General features: G+C 40.6%; 1 protein-coding gene across 1 annotated transcript in view; it reads right to left on the bottom strand.

Annotated features, from left to right (window-relative positions):
• Positions 1–24766, bottom strand: part of pdgfc (platelet derived growth factor c) — a 51960-nt gene that overhangs the window by 17533 nt on the left and 9661 nt on the right. Inside the window, exon 2 of the mRNA XM_073487071.1 lies at positions 616–808. Coding sequence (XP_073343172.1) covers positions 616–808 — 193 coding nt within the window. The remainder of the gene's footprint in view (positions 1–615; positions 809–24766) is intronic.

Raw genomic sequence — 24766 nt, forward strand, 5'->3', positions numbered from 1 at the left:
GCTGATTTGCAGTCGCCTCAAATTCCACTCAGAGGACACAGATCTAATCTCAACGTGGGTAATGAGAGTGCATTAAAAATACCGGGTGTAAATACAATGGCAAGATCAGATCGTTTTTAATACCAGGTGTAGACGGAGAACGTTTGTCTAAGATCCAGAACTTTTCTGAGCAGGGAGCCGTAACTTTCACTTTCTTTCAAAATCATTGGTTTTTTTATTAGCCGATCAGTGTGAACAGACTCCTAGGAAACATGGGATATCTGAAATAATAACCAGATACTTATCTAGAAAATGCTCTCAGCTCTCTGCCAAGGAGGCAGTCAGCGTTCAATACAAAACCGACAGTTCACCTACCAGTGAATGAGTCCTTATCCTGAACAAAAAACTCCTCTTTCGGATCCCAAGAAGCAAACAAAAAAACTCAGTTTGAGACTCGATACCAATGTTGGGCAATGAAAATAAAGTCAAGTGATGCCTCTCGTGTCCGATAGACAAGCTTAGTAAGCACAAACTGAATGTGTTCTTTTAATCATACAATAAGTAGTTTTTGATCTGCTTTTATTCCTCCTACTCCTGCTGAGACACTCGTTTAAGTCTACTACTGTATGTTCTTACTTGCATATGCCATCTTCAGGGTCCTCCAGACCAAACCTCTCATCGAAGGTGAGCTGGATCTTCATGTTACTGGCTGCCACTAGTCTCCAGACCAACTCAGTGCTCCTGGGATAGGTGTTTGGGAAGTCTGGGCTCTGGACCATTCCCTCTCCAGACACTGTTATGATCTTCTCCTGATGGGAATCCTGCACTCCTGCAACAGAAAACAGATTGTTTTGTGTTTTGTGATTTACATACTGTCCCATTTTGATTGGTTCAGATTAAATCAGCTGGCCATGGGGTGAACCTATACGCATTGTGATTCGAGGCATAAACATGTCAAGCATCTTGCAAAGAGGTACTACGCAGTATGAAATATTGACCGAGGGAGGAATTCCAGATTGACGCTCGCCTAATGTTCACCCTTAGACATATCCAGCACCAACTTCAACATGTTACCAATACCTCGTTGTTACATTAAACACATGATTATATGGGAAAATGATTAAAAACTTGGCAGCCTTTATCTTTCAATGGAAGATTACCTTTAACCTTGCGGTTTGTTACCGACCACGATTGAGTCAAGATCAGGACTTTACTCTGATAAACACAGTGGTTGAGGGGTAGATATGGTGTCTAAGGGAAGGAATGAAATAACAGCTTGAAGAAGAGTGGAAAGGGACAGTCTGATAGCAACACATCAAACCAGCGAGTATAGCAAGAAAGCCTTAAAAGCTGAAAGCGAAAGCGTGGTAATATTGACATGACAAGTTGCCCTCCAGAAGAAGCTTCGCTGAACGGGAAAACAATCATAGACTTTCATGAAGCCATTTAGAGCCACTGGGACGAGTGGCTGCAGGATATAATCACATTGATGAAGCTTGTCACTCGCCCCCCCGAGGCGTCATCGTTCCACCTGAGCCTCAGAACCACTGCAATGACAACACCCTGCAGCCGCGCTCATTACAGGACATCTCTTCAATTCAGCAGGTCAAAAATAATAGATCGAATGTTATTACATAAGTGGACAGATATTACCATTTTCAGTGGTAGAAAAATAGCATCGATGTCTTCCAGCACGTTCTCACTTCCAACTTGTCAATGCAGTTGTTTGATCAGTGGCCTGAAGCTTCACACTATGATGCTCTACCCTCCCTTCCGGGGCTCCGCGGTCATGTTAGCATTAATACGTAATATGCAACGTCCGGTTAGTGTCAAAATAAAGGCTCTGCGGTCAAGTTAGCAATAATACATACAAAAAATACTTGGTTAGGTTTAGGAAAAGGTCACACCCCTTCTTGGGGTGCTTCAAGAAGCGACACTAGAGGGTTACCTACTGTGGAAACAGCTAGCCTTCGCAACTAGTGAAATAATTATGGTTTTCAGCAACGATTTTGCATTTTGTATCATGTTAGCCAGCATGCTAGTAACCAAGTGTAAGCTGGGTGTTGTGCAGAGCTCTGAAAGTCTGCGACAACAATCAAATTCAGTTGATATTCAGTGGATGGATTTAGCAAGTGCTGGACGTCCATGTAAGCTAACTAGCCAATTTGTTAAACTAAAATGCCTCTTTTCTGTGTCTACATGTGAAACAGATACAAGGTGTTCAAGCTCTGAGTTAGCAGAAATCACTTTGGTGAAGCCATGCTAGCTGTTTTCCTTGGCCTCCAAACTTTGCGTTAAGCTAGGCTAAACCCGCCATGGAGCTGTCTTTTGAGAGTACTGCTGAAACACAAGATTTTTTTAAACTGACAGAATGTTTCATTGCTTTAGCTACTTAGAGAGCAGTTTATCAGCTGTGCTCTGAAGCAATGCTAAAAGAAATAAACTGAACAGGCAACAAAAGCTGCACTGATTCTTTATCACAGTAAGTGTTAAAATTCCACATGTAGCATGTGTCAACACTCCACAGATTTTGTTTCACATAACAAAAGTGATCACAACAATATAATTAAACACAGGCTGAAAATACTGTCATTAGTGTCAACGTGTGGTGTTGCAATGCTGATGACTCCGTTTCTCAGAGATCACAGTGATGAATTTATCCCATCCCCAGCCATTCCTCAATTAGTTTAAGCAGTATTTATTTTCGTACCACTGATGATCATTCAGTATTCATAAACCGATCCAATATGTCTAGCTGTCAGAGGACCCAACAGGGGTTTAATGTGCTCCGGAGAAGGAGCGTGCCGCTGGAAGTTTGTCAGTGCATTAAATGGATGAGTAACTGTTTTCCCACTGCAAGTGATGTGGACAAGTTTATATTTGAAACACATTTGGAGCTTGATTACTCTTTATTCTGCCATAAATTTGATTTAAGGATGTGATTCATACCTAGCAGGCTGATTCATTATGAGGTTATTTGCTTGCAACAGAAACAAAAACACAGACGAGTTAACGTTCACCCTGTATAATGTCACATAACAGCTCCACAGCAACTCTGAGTTTCTTAGGATGGTTCCAAGGAAAACAAATCTGTCTGAAGGAGTGGCCACTGAAAATAAGTGAGAGGGGAGTGAAACCCACTTCTGCAGGGTGCTGTCTGTTTTTCACCATTTTCTGATCATTTTAAAGTCAGAAACAGTTCAAAGAGAATTTACAGTTCGCCCTCCTGTTGCTGCGCCTGTCAGCTTCTCCTTTCTCACAGGGCAGAATGTGGTTTACAGTGATAACCGTGGCAGATTTACTGCTTGAAATTCTTAGTAACTTCTGAAACAATGTGTCCTCGTTTTAAAGTGCGAAAAAAAAAAAAAGGAGGGGCGGTCTTGAATTTGCAGCTGATTGCAACAAACATGATGTCGTCTGAAAAGAGAGGCAACATGTTGAGTTAGAAGTATGAAAACTGAAAGGTCGGATTCATGTTTCATTCTGACATGATCCTGTTTGGTTGATTAGCTCAACAACAAGGACGTTAGATTTATGTCCTGTATTCATGGTGCAAATCATAAACTCAAAGATACAACAAGAAACTTTCTTTGTTTTTTGTTGATTCTGGCCACTGTGGTGAAAAGATGACGATGGTGAAACAAAGTAAGCTTTGTTTTAGTGCCGTACCACCAGACTACAGATCAGCTTCTTTCCACAGGCGAGGCAGAGACTCCTCGATTCATCCACAGCGCTCCGGCATAAAGAATGGTTTTAATTTTATGACTTGTGCAACAAAGATAAGTCAGTCGTCTCATGTAGAGGGATCAGTATCAGTAAAAACAGTCACGTGATATCTTTAGACAGTAGAGATGATGCTAATGCGTGACTCATGATGATTATTAATGCAGGATGTGTCATGAATTGCTGTTGATCACCATGAACAAATTCTGAAGTCAAAGTCACAGTGACTGTGTTTTTTTACATAACGAAAAATTGTGTCATCACGTTGCTCAGTAAGGAACAGGACAGAGCTGCTGCAGGCGTGTTTTGGGGTTTTGGAAAGGCGATTAAAAAAAGAAATGAACCTGAACATCACTTATTCTACCGCCATAAGCAAACCACCAAGTAATCCAGAGCTCGACGGGCCTGCTGTGCCTAGTTAGAGATGCCAAAATATAATTGGAGAATCAATATTCAGTGGTGGGATTCAGCAAGTGGTCAATTGTTAAACGAATGCACATCATTTTTCAAGTTAGAGTTAATATTACACATTTAATATTAGTTCAATGACGTCAACAAGATGTAACTGAACACCTGACTTCTTCTCCTGACTGATGCTGTCTGTCAAGGAGAGTAAACAGACGAAACCACAATGACATTATTGTTTCCTAAAAGTTACTTCAGGGTGCCGATATCACTTTGATGTTTTAATTTGGCTTCGGTGGTGAGCCAGGTGAGAACAGATTGAATGACTGTGTGCCAGATGCAAAAAAAAAAAACAAAGCCGGGCACGACTTCTCAATGAACAGCCTCTTTCATAACTCTGCAAAGAGTTTGGCCTCGAGTACAAACTGTCTCACCGAAGAAAGGACGGCCACCTTCTTTGGGCAAATCAAACTTCTTGCAAAATAATACGCACAGAAAACTGACACTCAATCTAACATAAAACGAGTCCCTTAAAGCCATATTTTGTGGTTTGGGACTACGCCTTCTTCACAGGGTTAATAACAGCATGATCATATTAAAATTAATAAAAAATTTGTCTCTGCAGTCAACATTTCTTTTGATTTCTTTGCAGACACTACTGAAAAAAATGGCTCATTGCCCCTTTAATCTTTGTAGCAAGTAGCAGCAACAAGCTACATTTGATTGACTGTTTTTACACCCATTTGCTGGCTCAGGAGGAAACAAGCCGATAGCTTTCATGCTATTAAAGCTCGGCCCTCCATCACAATGACATGTTTTTAATTACAGCCCCATTACAGTGGGCTGCAACATACAGGCTCATAAAGAAGGTGAATGATGTGAAAAAAAGATGTGATTCTTTAATGTATGAGTCCAGATGTACCGTGCTGCATGTTTGATAGTAGGTGTACATATGGTACTAATAGAAGTGGTCAAAACACGACCAAAAATCTACTTGAAAAATTATAAATAGATGTCTGCTTTGTAGGGCTCGCTGTGTACAAAACTTCTTGGGAAAATCTGTTAAATGATGACTGGAATGCCTCTTTATTAGGATTATAATTAAGAGGAGAATGTGGAGGGAACGTCTGAGCTTGCTTTTGCAGAGAAAGAGGAAAAAAGACAGGAAAAGAGGCCTTGACATGAAAGCATTAGGTCCTGATGAAAAGGTATTCCAAAGATCTGCGAGGATGAAATCATACTTAATCCAAAAAGTCTGCAAATATCCCGCTTAATCCTGACGTACTCATCACAAGTAATTGCAGCGGGTGGGGGGGACAATGTGTTTGCATTCCACCTCGGTTCAGGTCTTTCTGCATGAAGATCAAGAACGAACCATCCGAGTGATTCCTCAATGTGGATCTTTTGTTCACTTGCATCAAAGCAGAAACTCTGAAGGGGTGTTCTCCTTCAGAGTGCGTCAGCTGAAAACTAATATTTGATTAAAGCAAAATCCACAAGGTCACAAACCAGCCTGCTCCCTTTTTTTCCCAGAGCTTTCCTTCATCTTTTTTTTATATATAAACAATTGTGTCTTTTCATGCTTCTCTCTTTTCAGCCTTCCCATTGATATCCTCCCTCTCAGATGAACTGTAAAACGCAGACACACGCCACCGGCCGGGCCTGATTCTGGGTGTAACTCTGACTTGAAAATGACCTCACTCTCGGGGTTAACCAATGTCATCTAATGATCAGAGAAGCGGTCCCCAAGAGTGAATTACCTCAAACATGACTTTTCCTTGACCTACTTTTTTTTTTTTCCTCCGTGAGGAAAGTAGAGCCGACTATTAAGGGAGGAAGTGACTCTGAATAAATAGGAGCCTATACAGTGCAGCCATTGTGCTTTGTTCACACGTTAGCGGAGTGAACCATTCATGCTGTTAAACATTAACCTTTCCCCTGCAGACACAAAACTCGTGCGTGCATGCAGGATTGTGCACACCGTTGCATTAGTGCACATCACTATTAGTGATAATAATAACAAAAAATACAATTAAAAGAGTGATAAAGAAATCATTATATGCAGAAGGCCAATCATTTTGTTTGGATACAGTACTGTACACCTACCGCCTCACACACACTCACACATATATGCATGCAAAGACACACACACATACGTGCATGCATACCCAGATGCATTAATAAATGTTAGATGCCTCCAAGCAAAGATTAACTAATGAGAGCGGCCTCTTTGTCCAGACCGCTGCATGTTTCTCATAAAAAACCAGCAGCAGGAGGAATGAAAGCCGTTCACTCTCCTCTGGCTCCTGTTGGACTCACTAAATTCATCTTTCCTCACATGATATTATTACAGTGTCTTACTACATCGGCCCTGAGCTTTGGAGTTTATCTGGTGGTCATACTGCATGATATAGTAGACCTGACTTCGCCTTTCTCCTGGAAAAAAAAAAGGAGCATTTCGGCCACAACCGCCGATCAGCCCTGAGAGAGCAGTAAATATCTCTGCCTGAGTACGAAATACGAGGTCAGACAAGATACTTTAAAGGGGAACAGCCATTATTTACCATTTCAATTGGTCGTGACGAGAATTAAACACATAAAAGATGTGTTAAAATTCTCATTCCGTGCAGGTGAAATCAAATTAACATGGATCTCACTGCCATCGGGGTTTGTATTTGCTCTCTAAGTCCGCTAAATTGTTATTTTCACACATTAAAGGCTAAAGATTGGCAGAGCACTGCGCTGTGTTCTCCCAGCACACTCATACATCATGAATAACCATTCACGACAGCTATTTCCTGTCCGGTAATCGACAGCCAAGTCACCGCGACACTAAATCCAAATTGTTTTTAATTTCAGCCCTGTTACCTGCTGATCAAAATGAATGTGAGGCCCTGAGCGACAGAGTTGAAGCAGCTTTGGTCAGGTGATGAAACTGTACCTCTCAAAGTATTCCCCCTCTTCTATTTTTTTCTTTTTTACAATGCATGAATTTCAGGCTCAATGCAATCACTCCCACATCTGCTGCTTATTAAGACGGTGCAGTGGTTACTACAGGTGCAGTAAATTCCCGACCCTGCTTAGGATATTTATTGCTTTTGGGTTTACAGTCGGGCGGGAAAAAAGGAGGCTGAAACACGCCATGGGAATCTTTTATACCATTAAAGAATAATTTGGCTGCGTGGGACTCTTGTGTAGTGATTTAATGTGCCAGGCATATGCTCCTGTGTGTCGGGCTGAAGAGGAAGCAGGTTTGACACATAAATTGTCTGCAGAGGACGCTGAAATAAGGGCGGACAGAGAGCAGGAGCTGGTGATACAGATAACTTTATCTCAGCAACGCCATTATTATTGAATGCATGTATGTTGAACTGCATAAAGTATATTACAATAATCTAATACGTGTAGTCTGTTTTGAGAAATAGACTACACAGTACAACCCTGATAAAGTGAAAATAAAGATTTTGTGTTAAAATATTATTTTTGGTAAAAGTGAAAGTCAATCAAACAAATAATACTTTAGTTAAAGTATCTGATATTAAAAGGTATTTAAGCATTAAAGCCGCTAATAAGCATCAAAAGTAAGAGTAAAAGTAAGTTATCGTGAGTGATTATCGACCTGGACAATCTTGGATCAAATATTTAGCATTTTTCTGATGATCTGAATCAGTGTTTTTTTATTTTTTTTTTATTAAATCCTATTGCAGATAATATAAGTTAATTTAAGAATATGTTAGTTTGGCTCTGATGCAGCAGGCGATCTGCAAAGTAACTCGTAACTAAAGCTATCAAATAAAAGTAAAAAGCACTGTAGCAGAGTGGAAATATAAAGTTGAAGTACTCAAGTAAAACACAAGTATCTCAAAATTGTACTTAACTACAGTACTTGAGTAAATGTCATTATTGCATTTTATGTGTAATAAAGTGTGAATAAAATGTAAAGATTAAAAAGATCCAATACAGTTTGATTGACAGCGAGAGCAAAGCTTATCTCCACACGTGAAATGCCACAGATAACATTGATCAACAACTGTGAATCAATCTGAAGACCTGTTACAGTGCCCCTGAGATATTCTACTTTGCTTACTTATCATAAGTCACAGTGGTAAAGAACATTAGACGCCTTTGTTTCCCCTGATGGAACAAATGATGATGGTGATCAAATAGAAAACAGTCCTGACTGGCTGAGAGAAGTCCTGTCAGTGTTCATGAGGTATTTCTTAACCAGTGTATCTGTTTTTTAAAATCATATTCTTGTGTTTGGTATTCTGCCAAATGTGTCATGAAAGCAACAGTAGCTCAGCTACGAGACATGCAGTTGGGCCATAAACCTCTAGGGGGCTCACCAACACTGACTGTCCTCTCACCCACAGCTGCAACAAAACCACAACAAAGGCTTCACTCCACAAAATGCAGTCAAGGTAAATACGATCCATTCAATACATTTTACTTATACATTTATTTTGTTTTTGTCTTGAATACTAGGATTTCACCGTTTCAACTGGCTTCACCTCAAACCAGAGAAGAATAGGTTTGTATGATGGAGATGCCGTCTGTGTCGGCGTGTGATTAGGCCCATGACAAATAGGTGACATCACTGTGCATGGAGGACACAAGAGCGTGTCAGAGAGGTTACTGAGATCTGTGATGATTCATCAAGACAAACAGAAGCAGGTCTCTCTGACAAGCTGTTTAGATTTTTACACCGACGGGAAGGAAAAAGGAGGAAACCATCACACTAATAATCTTACATTTGCAGACCAGAGTTCAGCTCCTTCTCTTGTCTGCTTCACTTTCTAAACCTTTCAAACATCCCCAACAGGTGGACTATTATGACCCGTGAAAGCCCTTTAACCGAAAAGGTCAAAGGTCAAAGGAAATCTAATCAGTCCCAGCACAGAGAGGGCTGAACCTCTTGGTTTGTGCTGTGTCGTAACATAATAATGTGATACTTTATTGATCCCTGCAATGAAATGCTCCATTTTCATGCCCCTCTATCTACAGGGAGGCCGGCGCAGCGAGCGTGGAGGGGGCAGGGCGGTAATGACCTGCTCAGGAACACTTTAGCAGGGCAGATCATTTCCAGCAGGGGTGCTGCGCTCAGAGGTCGGCTGGCTGAAGGGTGGTCTCTCTCTAAGCGAGAGGTCAACCTGGCCGAGTGGTGAGGAGGGACATCTGTTGACACCTGCTGCAGAGGCAAAGCAAAACATCTGCAGGACGTATCAGATGACCCAACCTGACACCACAACTACGTGTGTGTGTGTGCGTGTGTACATATTCTTTCTACAGGTTTCCCACAGGTGTTTATTTATATTTGCCTAAAACAGATTTTTTATAAGTGATTATCTTGTAATTAATCGTTCTCAAACTCATATTATTTCATAGGATACTATAAAACTAACAACAAACAAAAACATGCTGTTCAGTTGATAAATGCCTTAAAACATTTTTCAAATTTAAAAATTCATTAAAAAAGGTGACATTTATGAATTACTTTAATACTGCCTGTTAAAACAGTATGCGTCTAAGATCACAACACATCGTAACTGGTAATAGGATGTAGTGGGAACGTGGGACTATGTTCATGTCGTCCTGTAGCATGAAGCATTTTGTTTTGTGATGTCACAAAGTCACAGAATTAAAGGTGGGACTACTGACGAGGCGTTTAAGGAGCTGTGTTTTCTGTGGGAGAGAGGAGCTTCTGTTGGTGTGGACTTTGACCTGTTTAACTCTCAAGATCTTTCACATGCACAAGAACATACAGGGAGCACCGAAGGACAGGAAACAATGAAAAAGCGTAACAGGACCCCTTTAAACTAATCCCACCTAATTTAAGAAGTTCTTGATATTTATGGGTGAAAAAACAAATACAACAAGCCTTAAACTTAGCTCACAGTTGCTAGAAAAGAATTAAAAACATTAACATCCAGTTAATTCTTCCATAAAAATAGTCAGTGTTGATTAACATATGAAGCCCTCGAGCCCCCGAAGGATTTAACTTCCATAACTGCTATGAAATGTGCTTTTAATACGATGCACAAAGTGTTATCTGAGAAATGATTACAAATTGTGATAAGGATTTATAAAGCCACAGCTGCAGGCTGTTAATGATTGTGAATGCACAGCAGTGTACAAGTGCATGTGATGCTGTGCGAAAAGCAGACACACCAAAGCTAAACTGGAGTCTTTCAACCCCTCCGGCTTTGGCCCGTCCGGCAGACCGACTAAAACTCGTCACCACACAACCGCTGCTCCTCGGGTTACAATGCTTCCCCGCCCCTGAACGATTTCTCGGAGCCTCTAATTAGTGCCCACACTTGTGTTTGGCATCCAGAAAGAGGAAGATTGAGTGTCAGTCTTTTCACTACAGCCGTCTATTAGTTGACCCTCTGGTATTTTGTGTCTGAGCCCCTGAGCCTGGATTTAGACATGAAATCAGCACCGAAATCAGCTGTAAAATGAAGCACAAACCCACCCGACCTCAGGATTATGACCCTTTCTGTTATAGAATAAAGAACACCACTAATTTCAAGCAAATTTCTAAATTATGAGGCAACATTTCTGGTATAATAAACATTGATTTATTGTGGGTTTAAAAAAATGGCTACAAGAGAACTTTTCAGGGCTGAACACATCACAACACTGACCATGATTAACAAGTGATCTCAAGGCAATAATCAAGAAAAAAAGAAGCGTGTACAACAGAGAACCAAAGCCTTCAGAGCAAGAATCTCCAAGGCACAAACATATTTCATGTTTGCGTGACCGTCCACACAAGTTACAGCAGTGTACAGGCCTGTAAGTCTCTCTGATTCTCTCTTCAAATTACAATCAAAGCCTGCACCCTCATTAATGCAGGGTGCCCCATATCAACCCCAATTTCCTCGTCAGCTGTCAAACTCAGAATCAATATCAAAGTTAATTATTGTTAAGCGGATGGACTGACAGTTGAGCACAAAAAAAGAAAAAGTAAAAAGGCTGCTAGATGTTTCTCACAAACGCTGGGAGACGGGCTTAACCTCCTCGTCTGGCTGGAAACCAGCCGCTGACAGATGAACCACGTCTTTTTTAAACTTCTTTCCACAGCTGCGGACGGCAGCTCCAGGCTGCTTTGTAGTCACATCTGTGAGCTGGACAGCTGGATGTTTGGGGAAAATTACAGTTTGATCTGTGGCGAGCCAGATTGGACGACAGCTTTGCCGTACCAGATCCAGACACTGCGATTAAGTATGATCAAAGATGCAGGTTTTGCAATGAATGTAGCTGGGAGGATTGATAGCTGATCACAATCCACTTTGTAGCTCCCTGGCTCCAGGACAGTAACTCTCAAATCTGCAGTGAACAGCACGGAAGAAGTCAATAATCTTTTCAACTAATGATTTATAAATTGATCTGGGACCGCACGTATCTGCGCTGGAATCTCAGGATAGCTTAGGTTGCAGGTTGGAGTGTGGCCAAATTCACACGCTGAGTGAGTTTGTCTTCACACATCTTCCTCCTCTTGTCCTGCTACTTTAATCTTATCTCCAATCAAGACAATCCAAGTAACAGAGACCTCCCAATGCTTGCTGTATAAAAGTCCTCACTGCAAACAGCCATTCAAACAGAAGAGCTGTCTACAATTCCAAAAATCATATAATTTACGTAGCAAACATAACCTCTGAACAACCTTTTAAGAAGCTACGAGTCATGCAAGCAAATCTGGGTAAAGACTTTAAAATGTCTGATGAGATTTTCAGCTGTGGCAAATTGAATGATTAATCCAAAGCAACCGACGAGGAAACAAGTGAAAGAGCATGTTAATTGTGGCAGTTTAAGAATAAAACTCTCCGCTCTCTGACTCTGCTTATAGATACAGATTGATTTCTTTAAGCGTGTTGCCCTGGATCTCTAATTACTGCCACCCCACCAAGCCTTCATAACCTTTTGGCCCAGCTGTCTGGAGAAGAGGAGCTGCAGTGCAGAACCCAGGGTAATGAAAGTATATTCCTTTCAACCTCTATTTACCAAGGGAGGAGTTTGCTGAGCACAACTGCTCTTTTCCTGTAACATCCTGCTCTCGCTCACACAGACACAAGCCTGTTGCTGCCCACTGCAGCCACAGTGACTTGCTTCGGTCAGAAGCACAGTGACAGAAGTTGTTGGAAGAGGCGATGACCTGCTGGTGACAAGCTTTGTTAATAATTCTGCTCTAGATGCCAAAACCAGATGCATGCCCTCTAAACCTCAGGGAACATCTGTGCATACGTCCCAGCATTACAACTTGCCAAAGGGCTGGCTTTACTAAACCAAGCATGTTTGTACCTGGATCTTCAGAGTTGACATGAGTAGCAATTTGAGGATTAGAAAACGGGAAAATTGATGTTTCTGAGGGGAAGCGTCTGTAGGCGAGGGCTGTGACTTAGTGTCTGCAGGTTAATTCCCTTAAGAGGGGAATACAATTATTATATAATTGCAATGCTGCTCACAGAGCAGCTCACTATGGATCTATTCATCCAAGGCTTTCCAAAGGATTTGTATTTCAATCACTATAGAAGCACTGTTTAAAGAAGTAGACTGGAGTATATACATGTTCTGAGAGCAAAGTCAGACTAATCTTTGGATGAAATGTCTCACCTCACTCTCAACCTCTACTATCTAAGCATAGTTAGCAAATGTAAACAGTATATGACCATCACAATATTACATAAGTACTATGGATTGGACGGCTGTAATTCTTATAGATTGTTGCTTTATATGTTGGTGATTAACAGGAACTTAAACTACAGATGTAAAATGTGTAAAAGCTTCAAATGAGGTACCATTGGACATTATCACAAAGACAAGCAGAGGAATACGGCAAACAGGAGCCTAAAAATAGTCTAAAATTTGGTCATTATGTCAGCAATTCCTGTCATACCTGCCAACATAAGGCTGTACAAAAGACAAACATTTTGTGGAGTATCCGCTCATGGCCAAGGAACATGTACAAAAAAACCACAACAACAACATTTTACATTTACATCACAAAACATATCTCCTAGTGCAACATTGTGAGAGAGTGTGTGTGTGTTGAGGAGATATAATTGCCAGGTACACCTTCAAAGAGAAGAAGAGGAGGGATGAAATGATGCAGGGATCCAGTCTGCAGAGTGGAGACAAGACGGCGAGCCACTGAGACAGGAGGCAAATATCAATAAAGGCAAAAGTCTGGCACCAAGTTGAGGGCAATTTTGAAAGCTTTGGACCCGTTTACCAGGTACCACAACACTCATCTGACACGGAAGCTGAGAAACAACAATTTGATTTGCATCATTTCTATGATGGAATTTGGATATTATTTGGGAGAAAGTGCCAATCAGGAGCACAGCGGGAGAAAATCAGGAGTGTTGGCAGGCAGGATTTCTTGCTACAGAACAAAGTACAGAGTCACTCCCTATGTTTCCAGGTTCCTACTCCATTCAACACATTAGAGCAAACAACAGTGATTCTCATTTGAGACAATCCTGCTCCACTGAGAATAAACCTTATGTATAAACACCTTAGGAAGCTAAATTAAAAACATGCGGCTATAATTGAATAAGTGATGAGATTTACTCACATCCAGACCCATAGCTTTGTTTTTCAATCAGCTGCTCTCACCAGTTGATGTGACTGTAACTCATCTCTTGTTGCACAGGGAGGATTTTATTTAAAGAAACCTCTTGTTTGACCTTCAATCCACCACATACACACATCACCATGAGTAATCTCTGCTGAGGGCTGCCGTGATGTCACCAAGCTCAGCGGGTCCCTCTTTTTTTTAATGTGCTTGTTTGGGGAATGGTTTGAAAAATGACAAATAAATGGAGACGCTAAGCACTTAGCACCCAGTTTGCCTTTTTAACAGTCTGCACAGGTCATTAAGCCTCTGACTGTCCATCATTTGACAAAAGGCCTCGCAGCGCTCCCCTCTGACTCTCTCTGACTGCTCACAAAAAAAAATGCCTTTCAATCATCTGTGTCCATTTTCCAATAAACATAACCCTGCTGTTTGATGCAACCGTTACCAGAAAAACAGAAACAAGTAATGGAAGTACACAGCCAGCCAGTGAAAGCCTTATTTTATCTCTGGAAATGGTGAATATTCATGAAGCTGCATTTAAGGAACAATAGCTGTGTAATTACCTCCTGAGATAAATGGTTACAAAACAGATGCTTTTCTCTCTGGGGCTTGTAGAAAATGGATGGCTAGATCTGGGTAAATACGTCTTACTAAAACTTTCCAATGCATTTTCTGAGCTGAGCAATCATGGGTTGTGACCTAAGAAGCAACCAGTAATTAGCGTGAATATGAGGAACTGCAGAGTTAGTTTGTCATAAATAAAAGAAAGGTATTCTACCAGAAAGCTTCTCTGATCAATATTTTGATATCAACAATGGATCAAATTACCACGTGTGACGTAGTGATGAACTATCACCCACTGTTGTTCTCTCCAGTATAGTGTGAGTGAGTGTTTTTCCATATTTTTTATATTTCCGCTCATTGTTTTTTATTTACAGTCTTCCATTTTATATTTTTGGGTTCAGTTGCGCTGCTCTCATCAGCCTTCAATCAGCAGGCAGCTGCTGTCAGTGAATGCACCTGCCCAACACCAAGCAGCAGACAAGCAGTTAGCGACTAGCTGGTGAAAATGAAGATTTCATTGATGATGGCTCTGTTTCATCATGTGTCCCAGTCGGCCATGACAGTGAGTCAGCATGCACAATACCGGGAGAATTAACTAGCTCACTGAAATGGAATGCAGCCGGTTTTAATGTTATCTATTAAACCTGTGATTTTCCTGCTGTCACAAGCCAAAATGTGGAAAAGCAACACATCCTCATACCTAAACGACTGAATAGGTCGATGGCCAGCGGCTCCAAGAATGACATCACTGTTCCCAAATAAAACATGACCTTGACCTTCGTCGTACGGTCACAGTTTAGTTAGGCTTAGGCAAGAGAACTACTTGCTTGGGTTTAGGACAACACTGCAGTTTGGGTTAAAATAACCATGTTACTTATTTTGGTTTCACAGGACACAATCTGTGGTCATGTGGGTGAAAGTCCACAGTCCTTTTCAACTTCCTCCTGATACAAGACTGATACCGACTCCTTTGCTGATGTAATAATTACTACAGCCACTAGAGGTCGTCACCCAACAAGAAATATATATATATAGGCCGTAATAAGCTGCTTGAACAGTCGACCTATATGATTGTTGATGAAGGTTCTCAGTCATCCAGGTCAGGGTAATTCTAAGTGCTGTATTGTATTCACCTCTTCACCTCTCATCCAAGAGGCTTCTTCAGTTCTGACTTACTGGAGGGGAGTTGCAGGGTTTTAAACTCTGTGTGGGAGTGTCCTTACAGAGTCGTTTTGGACACATGTGATCTCGGTTTCAGAGTCGTTAGGGTTGGTGAAACGTCTTCAAGAAACTGAAACACATCCAGTTGCCTACGACACAGCACCTAGAATGACCTATATCATTGTTTAACTAAAGAGGATGGCTGGAAAACGTCTATTAACTAAGGCAATGAGCTGATTATTTTACATCCATAATTAAGGCTTCTCTTTTTTCCCAATACCCATCTGTTAGTGCTGTAATTACTAGTCCTGATTTAACAGGATTTATTTAGCAATGTTCAGCAATAAGTGACCTGATTAGAACTGATCAACTATCATCCAACAGCTGCAATGTGCCAATTATAAGCACTCATGTAAGTTAAGATGTCTCATTTGTGTCATGAATACATGAGGTATACAATTTACTCCTCCTATAACAAACACGGGAGGGTTTCTATAGCCTTAACCCTGAAGAGAAGGTTCAAAAGTTCATTGCTCATCAAGTCACAGCCGACTAAAAATAGCACATTTTTGGCAGTAAACAAGGATAATCCCCTTTTTCACCCATCCCAAATCAACTGTATCTCCTACGAATTAAGTTCTGGTACATCATCATTTGTTTGATTTTTTTCTCTATCAATCATTTTGAGGGACATTTTAAAAAAATTGTATTTATCAACATTTTTAATGAACATGTTTTAATGATGCGAGTCCACGTTATCGTAAACCACGTTCTCATTATCTTCATTTGTATTTTTGGGACTAACGTCACTTTTGACTGCAGTAAGAGTGAACTGATGGATTCACTCTGTTTAACATAACAATAATAGAAATCCTGGCAGCAGCAGAGTGGTGAAAAATGTTTCATGTCTACAGCACACATGCAAACATGTCGATGGTCTGCCGGAGGAGATCCGTCACCGCGAGCATCCGATGGCGCTAACAACGCCAAAAACAAGCAAACTCAGTGACCCGCTTCAAATCTCAGTTAAGGCCTGTCAGCAGGTGTGTAGGCAGACAAAGTGCTGAAACAACTTTGGCTGTCAAGGCAGAAACTGAAAGAAAGATTCTGACAAACTGAGTTGCCCATGAAAGATCTGCCTTGTCAATGGCGTCTCATTAGCTGCTGTGGTTCTGGGGGCCATTTTAATGCTGTCGTCTGTAAAAGCCTTAATTGAGGCAGCTGAACAGATGTTGATATGATAGAGAGGGAAAAGGAAAAGGAGGAGGAGGAAGAGGGGGATTAACACCTTTCTGCTAACTGGTTGGTAACCTGTCGTACTCTTCTTGCAGAGTCTGTCTTTCTCTGAGCATTACTCATTCAGAAAGTGTCCTTTCAAGCTGGTATCACACAATCTTCCCTGTGAAGAAGAAAATGGAATGAGAAAAGTGTTGGAGATATGAAGAGAGTCAGAAAGATGTTTAACATTCTGCTCAGTCTGTTTCATATAACTTCAAAGTAGAAGAAGCTACGTACTGTTTCTCTACATACTGTATCTCTACATACTGTATCTCTACGTACTGTATCTCTACATACTGTATCTCTACATACTGTTTATTTAATCTGATGAATTATTTAATGTCATCAACTGTATAAATGGTGCTATAAGGTATTTTTAGCTTTTTGATTATTTTGTTTTTTACGCTTGAGTATCTTTAAATGCTGCCCAACAAGGTTTCTGTGCACAGCTGGATAAACCAACAGCAGTTGTTTACTGTATACACTGATGCACTTATTACAGCCCCAAATGTTTGCTGTGGATTTAGACACGGATGGCAGATACATCTGAGAATGACTTGCTTCTACACGACACTGCAAGACCATCAATTTTAGACTTTTCTACTCTCCTCTAAAAACGACATTGTCTTTGTGTACAACACTGTGGAAGAGCAGACAGGACAGAAGCTGTATGTGTCATATACATAAACAGAAAATTACAGGAAAAGGCCTGAGGTGGCAAAAGCACACACATTCTTTACTCAAGTAGAAGTGCAGATGCTTTTGTAGCTAACTGAACCTCAAGTCATATTAGTATAATTCAAAGACTATTAAACTTGAAGGTAGAATCAGTAGGATGTGAAGGATAGGTGATTGTTGAGTCCCAGATCCTGGACGTCAAATACATCAAAAAATTGAGATAATAAGAGAATCCGGGCAGGGGCTACAGGGTCTCTGCAGATACGAGACACTAACAAGCCTTTTCGCTCCATTCTGTCGTGTTACATCTTTTACTCTCTTCTTCCAATGTCTATTGTATGTGATATGAACTATCTTGTGATGTTGGGGAGGTGGTGCGCAATGATGCAAAATAAAAATAATCATTATTCCCCTCAGATGCATAAAAACTAAAGTAACTTTCTGTTTTGAAGAGGTAAGGAGTAGAAAGTACAGATATTTGTCTTAAAATGTAAGAAGTGAAAGCCAAAAGTTGTCAGAAAAACAAATACTCAAGTAAAGATACCTGACAAATCAACTTAAATACAGTTACAAAGTAGTTGTATTTCCCACCTCTGCTGGAAACAAAATGAAATTTATACGAATGAATAATGTTTTCCTTTTCCTAATGCCCATTACTCACGTGAGTGGCAAACTGCCCAGTTTATGTCATGTTGATTATCACCTGGATGGAAATAGACTCATTCCAGAACAAGCACACGCTAAGATTAAAGGCGCTGAACTAACACAACATTTATATTTTCTTGATATTTTAAGACTTTTTTATGATTTCCAGACACTCTAAACTAAAAACATCAGTAAAGGCTGCACTGGATTTAGTTGTGCCTGTGCTCGGACACCTATGTTTTGCATTCTGGACCATTGGCACAGCTGACTGGCACACCTAAATGGAGTTGAGTCATAATTAATGTTATTAGTTACACCTGTGCCTTTCCTGCCACGACAGGTCAAAGTGTCCGCTGTGAGAAATGCCTGTTAGCGAGCCGATCCCTCTGTGATTAAGCTTCTCCATTCATTATTTGTTTATGAACAGTAGAATCAAAATGCATCCTGCCTGTACTGTGAGGAAAAACAATTGGCATGTCTCACATTACTTTCAGCTCTAAGCTTGTTCATCCTCTGATTGCAACACAGCGTGCAATCTCAGATCCATTTTAAACTTGACTTGACTTTTTCCACCACTTGACTAGTCATGTTGTACGATTCAGCTGCTGCTAAGCCACCCAGCATTCATCTCTCTCCTCTCCACACCTCTGCAGGAAGTACAACTTGAATCACATTCTGTTTCAATCAGGTCTGATACATTTAAAACCATTTAGCTTGTGCAGAGACAAATCAGCTACTCGTGGCACACACTGGTGTAAGGACATGTAGAAAGAGTAACACAAGAGAACCAAATGTGAGAAATGACTGAACATCTCTGACTGACTTACTGGAAGAGTCAGGCTGGTGAATAAATAAAGTGCACTCTTCCAGTAATTCAGTCGGTGTTGCCAAGCTATTTTTTAGATTGTACAAGGACAAGAGCTCCTTTTTGCTGTAACAAAGTCACAGATGGGACATTGTATAGTATTCACAACCACAGTTTTGTCAATGAACAAGTAGGAGTCAAATAAAACAAGCAAAGCCAAGTGTAAGGATATACTCCTGCTGAAGAATATGTTTAAAAAATCATTAAAAGGATATTAGAGTATGTCCTCTATTACCCTTGGTATCATCTGTCTTTTTTTAGTGAGTGTTACAGTCGAGTAAAATTCCAGATCACCAGCAGTGGAAGCTGCCAGAGTGACTGTATGAAGCTGTAGCTCCAAGACAAAACACTTTCCAGGACCACTGACAGTCCTGTGTGACACAGGAGCTGGCTCGAGGAAGAAGTGATTTCACTCTTATTTTATTAAATGAAGATTGCTGCAGATCCTGTCCAGTGTGCAGACAGCTACACACAAACGCACGCACACACAGTTGGCAAAATCATTCCAGTCAGTCATAAGACCTAATAGCTAATGTGCATTTTCATTCCATTTGGCCCGTAGAAATGGATACCCTCCCATGAGGATCCAAGTGTAAGCATGCCATGGCAGAGCGTGTCCAGTCTGCACTGAAAACCTATTTGTGCTTTGGGAAAAGCCATACATTCTCAAAATAGTATGTGTGATTGGGTTACCGTCTCTGTATGCCACTGGCATAGTGTCGTATATCACATCTCACCATGTGCTAGGTGACATAATCCAGCCAGCGAGGGACGGCGCTGCGCCGATGATTACTGAGACAGGTGTGTTTTTTATTTCCCCCCTAAATGCATTAGAGCTGGGATATTTCACATCTCCATTTAATAGCTCCTGGTACTTTTCTCACTCTCCTCCGATGGCACATTAAGAAGACACAGTGGTGGTTTGATTTCCGTGGGCATGCATGACTTATGAGTTAGTGTTGTAAGTATTTTGGGTAATGGGAACTGAAAGCAAGAAAAATGACTCTGCATAAACTTTGGCGGGATGTGGGATGCACTGCGTGCTACATGAGCTATACATGGAGAGAAGAGGTGCTTCTGTGAAGATTTACATTCACTATGCATAATTTATATGAGCAATTCAAACAAGCCCAGTTACACAGCATCCTGAACCTGAAGCACAAGAGGTTGCGCTGCAAAAAATACACATCTAACATTTACTTTATTGAGATAAAGTCTACAGTTTAATGATTACCTTTCAATTCCCAGTTTTAGCAGCCTAGTCAATCACCAGAATAAAAGTTGCAGACGTAAGTTTCTGCAAAACCATGGATATGGTGAAACTTTACATTTCTTCAGCCTCAATTTTCAATGTTTCTCTTGTCACAATGATCGGGTTGTGTTGGCACAAAAAGAAACCCAACTTGGTTTGGGTTACGAAAACATCATGTTTTGGCTTAAAGAACGTGTTTAGTCGCCACAAACACAGCTGGAGTTGTTCCGACGTTTTGTTAAAAACGCTCGGTTTTGTCACCGAAAACACGTCTCCAAATTGTCCAACGGTCTCGTTAAAAACATCCAGTGGCATCACGAATAAATGTTAAAACACTGTCTTGTACTGTGCCACTGGAAAAGTTGAACAAAAAAATTGAACTGACTTAAAGAAATAGCAAATACTGTAAATTAACACTATAACCTGCTACTGCAAATGAACAAAGCTGCTGAGGAAAGTCTTTAACACATTAACATTCAGTGGATAATAGAGACTTTTTTGCTCGGAGGTTAATATGAATATAATTACAGTAACTGAAAACATCATCAACTGGAAAGAGGATTATACTGGTGAGTTTGCAGATTACTATTATTGTTATGTAATAAGTATCAAATCACACATAATGTGAACAATTTCAATAAGCATGTAATGTAATTGTCCTCAACAATATTTGTCAAGGTATGCAGTGAGAAATAAACTAATATTTGATCTGATCTGAAGTCACCATGTGTGCTACCTTGTAAATCCTTGTTAAGCTCTGATTGAGCACAAACCTGAGCATTAGTACACTTTTAATCCATTCTGTTACTGTTTATTATAATTATCTTATCTTAACTGAGCACATTCTTTCCACTATAATACTTTCTTTAAGTGCTGCTTACAGTTTTTATTTATGTTTTGAAGTCAGTAAAATGCTGTAATTACAGTTGCATCTTCATTTAATTGTCCTTACAGCAGCTCAGACCAAGACGTTCATATGAGCACTGAGGTGTCCAGTGTGTACTCTAAACTGTATGAGGCATCTCACGCGTCAGTAGCTCTCATTGCCGCCTTCTAAAATTAGCACCATTAATGATGATGCTTGATAACCATGAAATGTCTCTGCGGCATCTGACGAATGTAGTAGCTCCGTTTCACACATGCGGAGCCCTTCACATCATAATGAAGAGGGAGGGAGGCAGAAAGAAACCGGTCCAATCTGTTTCTTCCACAGTGAGGTGTGTGCATGCTGTGACCTCTGAGACACTGTGGGCTTTGCTATCGAGCAGTGTGGCTACATTGTCTCCAGTGTTTCTGAGGAATTCTCTGATGGAAATATTAGAGAAGTGCAACATAAACACATGATTTTATTAGAAAATATGGTCCCGCAGGGAAGCGGATGAAACAAGTTTGGGTCATTTGTTGGTTACAAAAATCAATATCATAAAAAAAGAAAAGGTTTTCTTTGCACACTGTGCCGCCGTAATGCAGTTTCAGAATGAATGAACACATGTCTGGAGGGTCGTTGGGGATTTTATGCAGTTTCTAAGTTTTTTGATTATTGGAGGCATCGATCTTGAACTAATGATATATTACATGTTAAAATGTACCACTGGAACACAAAAAGTGACTAATTTGTACACACTGAGGATGTTATTGATTCAGCTTTACTTTCCACCTCATAAGAAGCTACTCAGGAACGAGCCAGTATGCAGATCATTAGCACCTGGGTTATCAACATGGTACCTAGCAGTCTGTTCTGAATTCATTTGTTTGTGCTTGATTTCAGATTATTCAGGAACTTTTAAATAGCTCCTCACCCGCGCACACACCAGATCATCCTCCCCCCGATGATGGTTATATAGGTCACCTGTTCAAGCAGCCTCTTACGATCCATATTTACATTTATTGTTAGGCGACCTCTAGTGGCCGCAGTAATTATGACCGGAGCAAAGGAGGAAATCAGGTCCACAAAGTCTACGTAGGGAGGGTAGTGGAGTGGTTGGATCACCTGGACTTTCCCCTCAGGAGAATGCAGTTCTTGTCTCGTGAATGTGAACTTGCGTACCAACCAAATCACCAGAATGAATGTTGGCAATGTTCGTTTCCACAAAACCACTGGTATGCTGAAACTTTAGATTATTTATGTTGCAACTCTATGTTTCTTTAGGTCAAACTTTTAATTTTATCTTGTGATTATGTTTTGGCTTAAAATAACTGTTTCGGTCACCACAAAGACGGCTGGATGTCCTGAGGTCTTTGTTAAAAACACACAGCTGAACATATCAGTGCTTTGCAGAAACATTAACTGCCAACATTTTATCCTGGCAACTGGACTGTGCGTACGAAACTGAAGTCACGTAACTACTGTACTTATTTTAACCCAGACCAGGATCCATTACAAAAAGTAACATTATAACCTGCTAATGAACAAAGCTGCTGAGGAAAGTCTGAAACACAGATTAACATTTAGTAGATAATCAAGACTTAATTGCTCGGAGGTAATTATAAATACAACGTACAGTAAATAAAACATAATCGACTGTAAAGAGGATTATACAGCTGAGCTTACAAATTACTATTATTGACACTGACTAGCAGTTTCTTCTACAGTGACAAGTTATGTAATGCATGTCAAATCACACACAATGTGAGCAATATCAATGAGCAATGTAATCGCACAAGTCCATAAACAATATTTGGAAATAATTACGTTGAGAAATAAGATAATATTTGATCCAACAAGCAAGTCACCATTTATACTACCTTGTAAATCACTGTTAAGATTTAATTGAGCACAAACCTGAGCAGGAGTACAATTTTAGTCCATTCAGGAACTGTTTAGAAAACAAGGACAGGTTTTAAATATATTTCAGCATTCATTGTGTTTCTGTTTAATGTAATTATCTCAGCTTAAGTGAGCACATTAATTCTACCACAAGACAACACGTTTCTCACTAATAACCACATGTGTATTATTGTTAGCATGATGTAACAGCACTGCTGAACATCAGGAGGAATTTGGGGTTTGGTGTCTTGTCCAAGGACACAGGAGGACACATGAGGAGCTGGGATGGCACCGTGTTGTCTACCTTAATGTTACCAACAAACGCTTATTCTGTCATAAAAGACACAGCTGTGGGATTCTTCAGCACTTGATCTGGGTCAAGCTCCCTGTCAGTCAACTGCAATGCGATGCCCATGAAACCACAGTGAAATGAAGACTAGAGTCATTACAGGAAACTTTGAAATACCTCTCTGATAGGAGGTGATGACATCTGTCAAGCTATGCAGACATGCCCTCCAGAGATGCTATCCAAGGTCAACTCATCTCGCTGCCAAGATTTTTAGTCCGGTGGATTTCAAGTTGCCGTAAGACAACCAATACTCACAGGACAACTGAGGTCTGTATGAAAACAAGGCTACGCTGGCAACGTTTCACACCTTACAGCCTCAAGCTGATCCAAACAGTGTATCAATGCAAGCTTCTGTTTAAGAGGGAATCCGCTCTGTAACAACAGGAATGATAATCATTCCTGACAGCATTAACAGCAGATTAAACAACTTTTTTCATACCGTCTTAGTTTTTACACTACATAGCTTGAGAGATGAATACATTAGCTTGTCTTGACATGCTCGGTTTTCGAAATGCACATACATTCTGACTTGTACGATGTGTAAGAGACCAACACAAATAGCAATTTTAAAGTCATGACAATTAGGCCTTGTGTTGCAGCAAGTTAGCATGCTAACCAGCTAGCCCCAGCCTGTCTGGTTCCAAGCCCCTGTGCTACCAGTATAATCAAGAACACTCCCCTGGTGCTCTGAGCTCCCAGTCTGGACTGCTAGCTGCATGGCTAACCAAGCTAAGTAGCAAACAGCAGTTACCCTGGTGATATGCTGGCTCCTCTTTGTTCAGAGTAGGACTTTAGACAGTTGACCAATTCTTCTATAATGCACCTTGGAAAGCAGGAAATGTAATCTGTTATTCTGAATATCAGGGATACATGTGTTGGGTTAAGGTGACTCTACTGAGTTAAGTTTCACGATGTGGGATGTGATGTTGACCCACGACAGAGATATGTCAGTGAAAGCATTACAAGTGTAGGCCGGGACAGAACAAAGGGAGCTGAGGAAACAATGCTAACTCGCAGTGAATGACAGGTATTTGCTCTGACAAGTAATCGTGACTTTAGGCAGACTTACTCCACCCTACATGTTTAGACTGCACCAGCCAGACACTTTGCTCCGCCTGTCAGAATCAGTGTTAGCATTGGGACTATTTACAGTACCTTGTTTGGACGTCCACATTTATACACTGTACATTTCTCTGCTCTCAGAGTCTCAGAGGCACGCTCTCCACTCACAATTGCACATTTTCTTTTCACTTTGTTTTATTCAGTCTGCTTCATGTGGACCGCTTCGCTCCGTGCCAGCTGGTCAGACTGTAGCCACTTGACTCATTGTGCAGTAACAGCTGATAACATTCATCAAGTCCTTCCGCCAAGGAAGCTAAATTACTTTTCAATTCCAGCAATTTCTTTTGATAGATAAGGAAGAAAACATGACAGAAATGTTATCTGTATTTATTTTGCTTGTGAGGGAAGTGATAATATAAAGTTGGTACAAGTGGGAGGGAAATTGTGGCTTTCAG

This window comes from Pagrus major, chromosome 18, assembly GCF_040436345.1.
Source record: "Pagrus major chromosome 18, Pma_NU_1.0".
In the NCBI taxonomy this organism is placed as follows: domain Eukaryota; kingdom Metazoa; phylum Chordata; class Actinopteri; order Spariformes; family Sparidae; genus Pagrus; species Pagrus major.